This window comes from Camelus ferus, chromosome 10, assembly GCF_009834535.1.
Source record: "Camelus ferus isolate YT-003-E chromosome 10, BCGSAC_Cfer_1.0, whole genome shotgun sequence".
Lineage (NCBI taxonomy): Eukaryota > Metazoa > Chordata > Mammalia > Artiodactyla > Camelidae > Camelus > Camelus ferus.
Window position 1 is genome coordinate 54,922,534 of NC_045705.1, and position 12,013 is coordinate 54,934,546.

The 12,013-nt window shown below is 52.5% G+C and overlaps 1 protein-coding gene across 1 annotated transcript in view; it reads left to right on the top strand.

The window, feature by feature from the left end:
* DCHS1 (dachsous cadherin-related 1) overlaps window positions 1-12,013 on the top strand; it is a 33,948-nt gene that overhangs the window by 7,120 nt on the left and 14,815 nt on the right. The window contains exon 2 of the mRNA XM_032489151.1: window positions 6,558-8,468. Coding sequence (XP_032345042.1) covers window positions 6,678-8,468 — 1,791 coding nt within the window. The 5' untranslated portion in view covers window positions 6,558-6,677. The remainder of the gene's footprint in view (window positions 1-6,557; window positions 8,469-12,013) is intronic.

Genomic DNA, 12,013 nt, shown 5'->3' on the forward strand with positions numbered 1-12,013 from the left:
AATCTACACCAACGTCTGGTCTATGGCTAGTTGTTAGTTAATTCATTCTCTATCATTTCCCATTGCAGGAGGCATGCTCCCTTTGGACTCTCCTGAAACAATTCTCCCCAAGATCACTAGTGACCCCCTTACTGCCAGAATCAATGACAAAAAGACAAAAAAAAAAAAAATCAGTGGCCACTTCCCAGCTCTCATCGTACTTGACCCCTCAGCAGCATTGACACTATCAATCCCTCCCTCCTTACTGAAATGTTCCCTCCTTTAACCTCTGAGATAGTGCCTCCTTCTCTTTTTCCTTCAAGAAGAGCCAAACTCTCCTCAGATTGCCTCTTAACTGTGACTTTCCCCCACGTTCTGTCCTAGATTCTCTTTTCACTCTACACATTCTACCTGATGGGTCTCCACACCCATGGCTCTGAGTTACCCCTTGATTGGTCCAAATCCATATCTCCAACCCAGACCTCTCTCCTAAGCTCCAGATCTGCAAATCCAACTTTGTCTGGGACATCTCCATGGACAGACCCCAACAGGCCCCCCCCAAATGGCTTCTGCTCTGTGGTATCCTAAAGCCACCACTTTAGTAACCCTGGGAGTCGGTCTAGAGCCCTTCCATTCCCTCACCCTTCCCAAAGGGTCAGTGGCCAAGTCTTGCCAATCTCACCTCTTCACGTCTTTCTTCTCTGTCTCAGTCCTGCTGCTACTGACCTGGGTGTTAGAGGCACCTCACCGCTGGTCTACCTCCTCCCTCTCTTCTCCAGGCCTCCATTGTCTTTCTAGGACTCTCCCCTCAGCTCCCCGGTAATTTCTTCCTCTCTCCATCTTTCCCTTCTCCCTGAATCTCAAGCAGCATGGAGTGCACAGTCCTGGGATCAGATCAGGGCTGTGTTACTTCAGGACAGTCATTTCACCCTGGGCCCCGTTTCCTCAGTGAAAGGTGGGATGCCTTTCTCACGTGGTTCTTACAGTGATTAAATAAGATACCATTTGTGAATTGCCAGCACATTGAAAGCTGAGAAAAGAGACTCTCTCTGCCTTCTCTGCTCACATCTGTCCTCAGCCTCTTCCTGAGGTGCCTCAGGAGGGAGAGAGCCAGGCCCTGGGCACTGCTCTGACGACCCGTCCATGGGCTCGCCCCAGGGACATCCAAGGAAGCCAGCTTGTCGGCCTTCTCCCTCCTCCCTTCCTCACACCTCCTCTCCTCTTTCCCCTCCACTCCCCCAGCCCCCCAGCTCTGGCTCCCACCTTTATTTACACTGTCCCCCTCAACTCTCCAGCCTAGCTCTTCCTGCCTCTAACTTACCTCCCGTGTCTGTATGAGCTCCACTCACTCTTCCCTTTGCCTGACAGACACTCTCCCTCAGTCTTGCTCCCAGTCATCCCCCCACAAGAACTCTCTCTCTTCCTCTCTCCTTTATGCCCGGCCCTGTATCTCTGCCTCCCTTTGCTCACGAAGGCTACCCTCTTCTTCCTCCAATTCTGTGCCAATCTGCCTTTTGCAGCCCCCTCCTCACCCTGTTGTCTTTCTGGTCCCTGCCCCTCCTGGCCCTGGGACAGGAAGTTGAGGGAGGAGGCCTGCAAGGTGCCAGCTCCCCCAGCCTGCTTCCCCTCTGTACCTCGGGCCACTCCTCTACTTCTTCCTGGAGCACCCCCTTCCCTTGTGGTCCCCTGACTACTCCCCAACAGCCCACCTCTTTCCTCTCCCATGTTCCCCCTGCTCCCAGGTCCTATAGACACACAGGCAGCGGGTGGGGGCAGTTGACATCACATTGCAGGCCCCAATGAATGGTCTCGCCCCTCCCCCTCCTAATGAGAACCAGCTGTGGTTCCAGAGGCCCAGATGTGGGGCGAGAAGGGGAGAGCAGGATAGAGCCAGAGGACAGAGTAACAGGACTGGAACAGGGTGAGGGCATGTAGCACAGCAGAACTGGGTGGGAGAGGAGATGTGACCAATCTAGGGGGAGAAGCAAGATCTGGGCAGGAGGCAGTACAGACTGGAGAAAGACACAAGATGGATGGTTTAGGCCAGATCTCGGGGGAGGGGTGGGACAGACCTGGAGTCGGGAACAGGGAGGAGGAGCAAGTCTCCAGGAAGAGGCAGTGAGAAACACGGGACAGATAGGGAGACGGTGCTGAGAAGAGAGTTGGAGAGAGGATGAGACGGTCTCGGGAGAGAGTCTGGAGTTTGAGTTTGGAACTGGAGGCTCTGGAGCAGGAAGTGATGAGGCACAGTCCAGACAGGCCCGAGGGACCTCGAGGTCACAGCTGCAGCCGCAGAGCTGACCACGAGTGCCCCAGCAGCGTGTGTGAGAGTGTGCCTGCGTGTGGGGGCGTCTGCGAGCCTGTGTGCATCTGTGCAGGGGTGGAAGCGGTCTGTCTGGATGTGTGTGAGTATACACGTGTATATGTGTTGTCGGGGGTGTGTCGGTATCTGTAAGTGTGCCTGTCTGTGTGGGCCCGGGAGAAAGTGGCTTTCTGGTGTATGTGTCTGTGTGGACAAAAGCATGCCTGCGTGTGTCTATGTGTGCCTGCGTGGAGGGGGTGGGGTTCCAGGTGAATGAACATGCCCATCTCTGTGAATGATAGCATGCTTCTCTGTACCTGTGAGGAGTAGCCTCTGTCCGTGTGAGCCTGGCTGCATGTGAGTCTGTGCATCTGGCTGTGTGTGGGTCTGTGACTTCGTGAGTATGCACCTTTGTGTATCCACTGTGAGAGTGTATTGGGGGAGTTTGCATTGGACAAGAACTAGATTGGGCACCAGGGTCTACACAGGTTGGGAGAAGGGGCATCTGCCTGGGCCTAAATCCCTCCTCTTCAAGGCTGACCATTCATCTGAGTTTGTTCTCCTACCATTCCCACACCCTTTCATTCGGAAAAAGCATCGATCGTGTGCCATGCTCTGTGCTACACACAAAGGTGAACAAGATACTGTCCCAGCCCTCAAACAGCTGACTTTCTGTCTTGAGTGGGGGATGGAGAAATCTAATACAGAAGGTAGTGAGTACATGGACCTCACTGTCCACTATCTTCCCTCCCTACTCTGCTTTCTCTCCTGGACTGATTAAATGAATAGGGCCAGCTCTTCACCCTTGACCCCTCAACCAGTTTCTAGGCCTATATCCCTGACCTGGGCCATTGTCCCATCCCTGTACACTCAGCCTCTCCCCTCTGAGTCAGGCCTATGTTCACTCCCTTCTTGTTTGAATTCCCCTGACCTGTTACTCCATGTGGCAGCTCCACAGCCTTCTCAGACTGGATCCCTGGGGAGAGGGCTCTTTGTGCACACATGGAACCCTAGAACTCTGCAGCCAGGATGGGGAGACCCATCAGGGATGGTGTTGGGAGCCAAGGAGAGAGCATCTATCAACTGCCCAGGTCTGGGCTCCTTGTTTCCATTGCTTGTAATTCTCACAGAACCCCACAAGGTAGACATTACCATAGCCATTATATAGATTAGGAGAATAACACTCAGGCTGGACTCAAACGCAGCTCAAACTCCAAAGTCCCAGCTCTTTCCATTGCCTTGCACAGATGGGAGAGATGGAGGGACAGAAACTCATCCCTTTGGAGGGCAGGAGGTCCTGGAGCAGAGCAAATCTAGAAAGCCCCAAGGACACACCTCTGTAGCCACTTCTACAGCTACACTCCTGACTGTGGTGCCGCAGGGGCACGGGCTCACATGTGTTTGTGCACATCATCTGAGTTGGCGGGTCCGGGGACGTTTCTCCCTGTGTCAGTATGTGAGGGGGGTGGTGTGCAGTCATGAGACTCTGACCACTCATTCAGCGTGATTGCCAGCGCAGGCGATACCTCTACCAAATGCTGGAGAATCAGACTAACTAAACTTCTGTCCTCAAAGAGCCTCCAGTTCAGGGTGGAGGGAGGGGAGAGATGGGCAGACACGTGACCAGATCACGGCTGCCTTGCAGCTTGTTGTCAGTGTGCATTAAAAGCAGAGAGGCCAGTAGAGGGTACAGTAGGCTCTGCAGGGAGGTGAGGGAGATGTTACAGAAGATTCCACAGAAGATGGGACATTTGAACTGGATCTTGAAGTTTGAGTAGGAGATGGCCACTTGGACAAGACTTGTGGAGGATGTCCCAGGATGAGAGAATAGTGCATACAAGGCAAGGAGTCAGGAGGGAGCAAGGTGATAGGTTTAGAATTGGAATGCAGGGTGTGGTGGGGGAAGTGAAGAGGTTAGCAGGGCTCGGGTCAGGAAGATATTTATTAAGGAGGTTGGACTTTGTCTTGTGGCCAGAAGTTCTACACCTAGAGTCCACGTACCCCTTGAACCTGCAGACACAGTTTGGGTGTATGCACATCTGTGCATTTTTGTCCATAGCGGGCTGCAGTTTCCAGCATCAGTAATGGTGAATGAGTGCAAGCCTTTCGTCAGGAGCGGTTTGGTGAGAGTTGTGAGGATAGCTCTGGTCAGGTGGATGTGGATCAGAGGGTCCAAGCCAAGAGGCACAGAAGCCAGTAAAGGACTGTGGCAGGAATGGAAAGGAAAGCTGACAGTGCTTGGACTGGGACAGCAGCAGTGGGAAAACAGAAGACAGGGCAGACATGAGACATGTCTTGTTGAGATGGTCAGGTTTTGAAGACTTACTGGAAATCAGGACTGAAGAAAAGCAAATAAGTCAGGAGAGCTTCTGAGTGGTGGTGCTGTTCGCAGGAAAGGGAATGGAGGAAGAAAATCAGCTTGAGGTGAAGGTTGGGTTTACATTTTAGGAAGTCCAGTGTATGGGTGGACATGTGTCTCCAGCGCTCTGCAAAGCTGGAGATGGAGATTGCAAAGTCATTAGCAAATAGACGGTACATAAAATGATTAATACATTTGAATTGAAGGCATGGGGATGGATAAGATCACCAGGCAGTGTGGAAAGTGGGAAACAATGCAGCCCAGGACTGAGTCCTGAAGAGCACCAGTTTCTAAGGGCAGAGGAAGAACTTGCTCAGAAGACCAAGGAGTGGACAGAGAAATACAATGGAAGCAAGAGGTGCAGTGTCACCATGTGAAGCCAGGAGGGGTGGGCTTCAAGAAGCTAGTGATCAGTGATTTAGTGTTCCAGAATGATCCAGTAAGAAGATAGAAGAGTGTCTATTAGATTTGGAGTATAGCGATGATTGGAATGTCAAGAGAGCAGTGGAAGCTTCACTGCGTAGATGGAGGAGGGTGTGAGAAGCGAGAAATTGGGGGAAGTGCACCAGCCTTTCAGAGAAGGCAATGTCTCCCCTGTTTCTGCTCTCACTCAGTCACTGAAGGCCTTCATGGGGCTTTATGCCTCTTCCTTCTTGCAGCAGCATTTGAAGCCCCTTAGCCTCAGAGGCACTGTCCTTCCCTGGATTTCTTTCTCCCTCTCTCTGACCAGTTAAGGATGCCTTTGTCCAGCTGATGGTTCAGGACAGAAATTTGCCCATCACCCTTGACTCCTGCCACTCCCTCATCTGCTGCCTTCAAGCTGTCATCAAGCCCTGCCTGTTCTACCTGTGAAACTCCCGCAGAACTGTCCACTTCTCCCAGTTTCCATTGCTAACATTCCACGTCACTGTCAAAGCCACACCATTGCCCAGACTCCCCCAGGTGTGTTGTAAGGGCTGTCCTAAGATAACTGGCCCATCTGCATGATCCTCATTTACCAAAGGGCCGCGATCGTGGTCGTCACAAGATGTGAGTCATACCGTGGCACCCACTCTTAAAATGCTTTCGTGCCTTCCATTTGCCCTCAGCATAAAGTCAAAATCATGGATATGGCCTATGAGTCCCAGCCCCATTTCATACCCTCTGCCCCCAGCACTCTACACCTCACATACGTTGTCACCTACCCACCCCCAAACACCCTCAGCCCTTTCTGGACTGCAGACTCTAAGCCTTTCCCACATTCTGTTCGCTCTTTCGAGTGTTCTTCATTTCTGTACCCCTTTCTCTGCCCACTGTTGTCTAGCTAACACCTACATGGATCCTGACTTGAATGTCACCTCCTCAGAGAAGCTCCCTGACCATAGCAAGCCCCTCTTATAGCACTCTGCACTCCTCACAGCCCTTATCACACTGGCAATTGCTAGTCCAGTTCTTGAATTGTTCTCTCTCTCTCTTCCCCCCCCTCCATATATATATATATATATATATATATAAAATAAGAGTGCCTTCAGCATATTTAAATGTTGAAAGAAGGGTCCAGCAGAGGAAAAGGTTGAGTTTCAGGTGAGGTTGCCAAGCACAGGGTTATTGAGGTATGTATTGGTCCTGGATGAGAAGAAAAATGAGAAAGGATTGGCCATATGTTTAAGTCTAGAGGTAGAAGGGAGCCCGAGGGCATTCAGACCTCAACAACAGAAACAAAACAATCTATGGGCGGGCTCGGAGGTGTCAGGGTGGGATGGGACCTGCCAGGGAGACGGGAGTGGGCCCTGAGGAGCTTCCTGGGCACCATGCAATGTGAGGCCGCACAAGGGCCCTGCTGGGGGTGCTTAAGTCCTGGTGTGACCTACATCCCAGCCTCTTTGAACCGTTGATTCCTCCTCCATCATGACCTTTCTCCTTCTGCTTTTATTCCAGGTCAAGGAGCCTGAGCTGGAGCCAGGGTCCAAGTGGGACCTGATCCAAAGCCTGAGATCAAGCTGGGCCCGGAACCTGGCCTGGAGCTGGAGCCCAAGCCTCAGCTGGACTGCCCCTGCCATGCAGAAGGTGCAAGGCATTGCACCTTCCTGCCTGGGCCTGTGGAGCCCCAGGCCCCTCCCCCTGCTGTCGTTGCTGCTGCTGCTGCTACTGGGGGCCGGGGTGCCGGGAGCCTGGGCTCAGGCCGGGAGCTTGGACCTGCAGATTGATGAGGAGCAGCCAGCGGGCACACTGATCGGGGACATCAGTGCAGGGCTTCCAGCAGGCACGGCCGCACCTCCCATGTACTTCATTTCCGCCCAGGAGGGCAGCGGCGTAGGCACAGACCTGGCCATCGACGAACACAGTGGGGTGGTCCGTACAGCCCGAGTCCTGGACCGAGAGCGGCGGGATCGCTACCGCTTCACCGCAGTCACTCCTGATGGCGCCACCGTGGAAGTTACCGTGCGAGTGGCTGACATCAATGACCATGCTCCAGCCTTCCCACAGGCTCGGGCTGTCCTGCAGATACCTGAGCATACAGCCCTTGGCACCCGCTATCCGCTGGATCCTGCTCGTGATGCAGACGCTGGCCACCTTGGAACCCAGGGCTACGCGCTGTCTGGTGATGGGGCCGGAGAGACCTTCCGGCTGGAGACACGCCCGGGTCCGGATGGGGCCCCAGTGCCTGAGCTGGTAGTTACCGGGGAGCTGGACCGAGAGAACCGCTCACACTACATGCTGCAACTAGAGGCTTACGACGGTGGTTCACCCCCTCGAAGGGCCCAGACCCTGCTGGACGTGACACTGCTGGACATCAACGACCACGCTCCAGCTTTCAATCAGAGCCGCTACCACGCTGTAGTGTCTGAGAGCCTGGCCCCCGGCAGTCCTGTCTTGCAAGTGTATGCCTCTGATGCCGACGCTGGTGCCAACGGGGCTGTAACTTATGAAATCAACCGGAGGCAGAGCGAGGGTGACGGACCCTTCTCCATCGATGCACACACGGGGCTGCTGCGGCTGGAACGGCCACTGGACTTTGAGCAAAGGCGGGTCCATGAACTGGTGGTGCAAGCGCGGGATGGAGGGGCTCACCCTGAGCTGGGCTCAGCCTTTGTGACTGTGCACGTGCGAGACGCCAATGACAATCAGCCCTCCATGACTGTCATCTTCCTGAGTGCAGATGGCTCCCCACGAGTGTCTGAAGCTGCCCCACCTGGCCAGCTTGTTGCTCGAATCTCTGTGTCAGACCCAGATGATGGTGACTTTGCCCATGTCAACGTGTCCCTGGAGGGTGGAGAGGGCCACTTTGCGCTCAGCACCCAGGACAGTGTCATCTACCTGGTGTGTGTGGCTCGGCAGCTGGATCGGGAGGAACGGGATGCCTATAACTTGCGAGTTACCGCCACCGACTCCGGCTCACCCCCACTGCGAGCCGAGGCCACCTTCGTGCTGCACGTCACTGATGTCAACGACAACGTGCCTGCCTTTGACCGCCAGCTCTACCGACCAGAACCCCTGCCTGAGGTTGCACTGCCTGGCAGCTTCGTGGTGCGGGTGATGGCACGGGATCCTGACCAGGGGACCAACGGTCAGGTCACCTATAGCCTGGCTCCAGGCGCCCATACCCGCTGGTTCTCCATCGACCCCACCTCAGGCATCATCACCACAGCTGCCTCGCTGGACTATGAGTTGGAACCTCAGCTACAGCTGATTGTGGTAGCCACGGATGGGGGCCTGCCCCCTCTCTCTTCCTCCACCACAGTGAGTGTGGCCTTGCAAGACGTGAATGATAATGAGCCACAGTTCCAGAGAACTTTCTACAATGCCTCACTGCCTGAGGGCACCCAGCCCGGAACCTGCTTTCTGCAGGTAGGTAAGCCCCGCACACAGCAGGATGCTGCTGTGGGCAAGGGTGGATCAGAGGGTCACAGGGGACCTCAAAGCAGGAAGCCAGCCTTACAAGGTTTTTGGTGACTTATGCCAGAGGGTTTGGTCCTATCCTGTGAGCTCCAAAGTCTGTGCAAAGTCTCCAAAGCATGAAGAATGGGCCAGATAGTCTTGACAGCTGAGGGAATTAAGACTGGATCTAGGAAAAAAGTGTATTGTGGTGTTAGAAGTGAGAGACTAAAGTCTTAACGCTGTTCTGTAGGGCAGAGATGGAGATTCTGTACACCCACGTGGCTCCTGTTCCCCAAGGGAGATGCCAGGATTTACAAAGTCCTCCAAGCCTAGTCGAGTGCTGGGCTGTGCTGGAAGACACCTACACCCCTGCCCTTGGAGCTGAGCCTTGATGGGACACTTGGGTTCAGGCAAGAGGATGAGAGATAACAAGAAGTATGTGAGGTCCCGATGTTCAGAGCAGGGAGACCTCTCAGAGGAAGAGGCAGGAGCCCTGGACAGGCTGGGGGAGCCACAGACTGCCTGCAGGTCAGGCCTGGAAGAGATGAGGGGGAGCATGCAACTGGGAAGACAGGCCAAGGCCAGACTTCAGAAGTCCTTGGACAGCAAGATGTGAGGAGTTAGGACTTTACTGGGAAGGCAGGGGGAGTCACTGAACCTCTCTGAGCCAGAAAAGGGCATGACCAGACTGTTTTGTTTTAGTTTTGGTTTTTTAAAGACAGTAGTTTTGGAGCAGTTTTAGATTCCTAGTAACATTGAGTAGAAGGTACAGATTTTACATATACCCCCACCCAACTCATGCATAGCCTCCTGCATTATTAACATCCCACTACAGAATGGTACATTTGTTTCAGCTGAAGAACCTACATTGATACATCATTATCACCCAAAGTCCATAGTTGACATCAGAGTTCACTTTCGGTGTTATACATCCTATGGGTTTAAACAAATGTACAGTGGACATACATAACGATGGAACAGTTTCACTCTCCTAAAAATTCTCTGTGCTCTACCTATTCATCCTTCCCTCCCTGCTACAGATTGGTTTTTCAGGAAGCTAACTTGCTTTGATGATGAAAGATAGATCAGTGGGTAAGTGATATATTCAAGAATGAACTTACCCACTCTAAGCCTGGCACTGTGCTGGGCCCAGGGAACAAAGAAAGGAGAGTCTTTTTCCTAGGCAGATCCCAGTATAGGCAAGGAGACACACCAGTATCCAGTGATGCATCAGATGACATATGAGGTGCTATGGAAGCCCAGAGGGGGGTCCTTTGCAGAATCAGTGAGACTTTTCCAAATGGAAGATGTGCAGCATGTGGACAAGGACTCCAGGCCTGCAGAAGGAGCTGCAGGACACCATGATGTGTTCATGGGACTGCATTGCTCAGGTTGGCCTCAACTGTGCTGATGAGAAAAAGTTGCAAGGAGATGAGACGAGAGAGTAGACAGTGACCAGATTACAAGCTTCAACTTTATCATAAACATTACAGGGAGCTGATGAGGGGCTCTAGACAAATCTGATATGTGTTTTAGAAAGAGTGCTTTGCCTGCACCATGGAGTATGGATGCAGGAGAGGAGGCGGGAGGCAAGGAGGCCTCTTAGGAGATTCATGCTTGAAGTCATTATGTCTCAAAATTCTACCAATCTTCTTGGAGCTGCCTGTTGGCCTAGACTTTCAGGCCAGTGCCTGGGTCTGGCTGTCTCCCATCTGGCCAGACTCTGGGTATCCATCTGCCTACTACTGTCCAGCTCCCACCCACTCTCCCATGTGCTCACTCCTCCTCTTGGCCCAGGACCAATGGGCTGTGGCTTCCAAACTTCTTCCCTCCTCACTAGTGCCGGAAGCAAGAGGGCATCTCTCCAGGTGGTTTCTTGGAGTTTGTACTAGTAGTAACCATAGAGCAGGAGGGGTAGAATGACCACTGGGTGTTCACAGCTTTTATAAGAAGTCATAAAATTTGATTCATTCAGTATGCATTTATCAAGTATCTACCATGAGCCAGTCATTGTATTAGGGACACAGAATACAATAATGAATGAGTAACCCTCACCTACTACATGGAATTTATAGTCTAGAGGGCAGATTCATGTGCAAAGGAACAGTTTTACTGCGATAAGAAAACTTCCATATGGGTATATACATGAGGTACAGATAGCAGTATGAATGTTCCCAAAGGGAAGGACTGTTGAGCTGAGACTTTAAGGATGAGCAGGAGCTTACAAGGGGACTAGATAAGGGAAGGGTCCCAGGCAGAGGTGACATGCCGAGACAAGTGGAAGAGCCTGATTGGTCTGACTTGGTCAAGGGCCTGCAGGTGGCTCAGTATGTCTGGAGTTTAAGGTGTGAGATGGAAGAGTGGGCAGTGAGACCGCAGGAGGCCCAACAGTGAGGAGTCAAGCCAAGCTAAAGAGCTTTACTTTAGGGAACATTGACGATTTTTGAGTAGAATAGTATAATCATACTTGTTTTTTTAAACGGTGCTTTTGGTAGTCAGTGTAGAGCAGTGGTTTGCAACTGCTGATGATTTTGCCTTCTGGAGGGGACATTTGGCAATGTTTAGAGATATTTTTGGTTGTCACAACTGGTGGGATCTATTGGTATCTAGTGGATAGAGGCCAAGGATGCTGCCAAACATTCTGTAATGCACATGACAGCGCCACAGCAAAGAATTATCTGGTCCAAAATGTCAGTCTGCCCAGGCTGAGAAATCCTGGGGTGGAGGACAGACGAGGGGGGGTGGGGGTCAGACAGCTGTAAGGAGGGAATTACAGCAGTTCAGGGAGAGACGACTCATGCCTCCGGCAGGACAGTGATGATGGTGATAGAAAGGAACAGACAAATAGAAGGGATAATGAGGCTTTACTTAGTCCCTGGTTGATTGATATACAGGGAGAGGAAAAGGGAAGAACAGATTTCTGGCTTGAGCAGCTTCGTGGATGGAAGAGTCATTAGAGAGGGGCTGGAACGATGAGGAGTTTAGTTTTGGACAGGTTGGATTTAAGGTGCCTGTGAGACATCCAAGTGGAGATACTGAGCAGGCATCTGGATGTACAAGTTTGGAGCACAGAGGGGTGCTCCAGGTCAAAGGACAGACAATGGTCAAAGCCACAGCAGTCGAGAAAGCCCTGAGAGAGTGTGTAGAGTGAGGAGAGGCCAAGGAAAGAGTCCAGGGAACTAGAGTGTATAACAGGCAGAGTCAGGGGAGGTGGAGGGAGGCTGGGGAGCTGGGAAGCAGTGGGAGGAGAAGCAGGAGAGCATAGCGTCAAAAAGTCAAAGCAGGAGAGACACCTGGAAAGAGGTCAGGATGGGGAAGATGCAGTGAGTCTGTGATCTGGTAGGAATTTTCGAGAGTTCACAGATGAAGGCCTTTATTTTCTCCTTGCTGTAGTGTGTTTGATGAGAGCGAGGGGTGGGGTGGGGACAAGAGGAGAGAGGAGGTTAGCTATAGCTTTCAGACAGAGGTGGAGAGGGGGCTGACCAAGGCTGGACTGTGAAGCAGGGCTGAGAGGC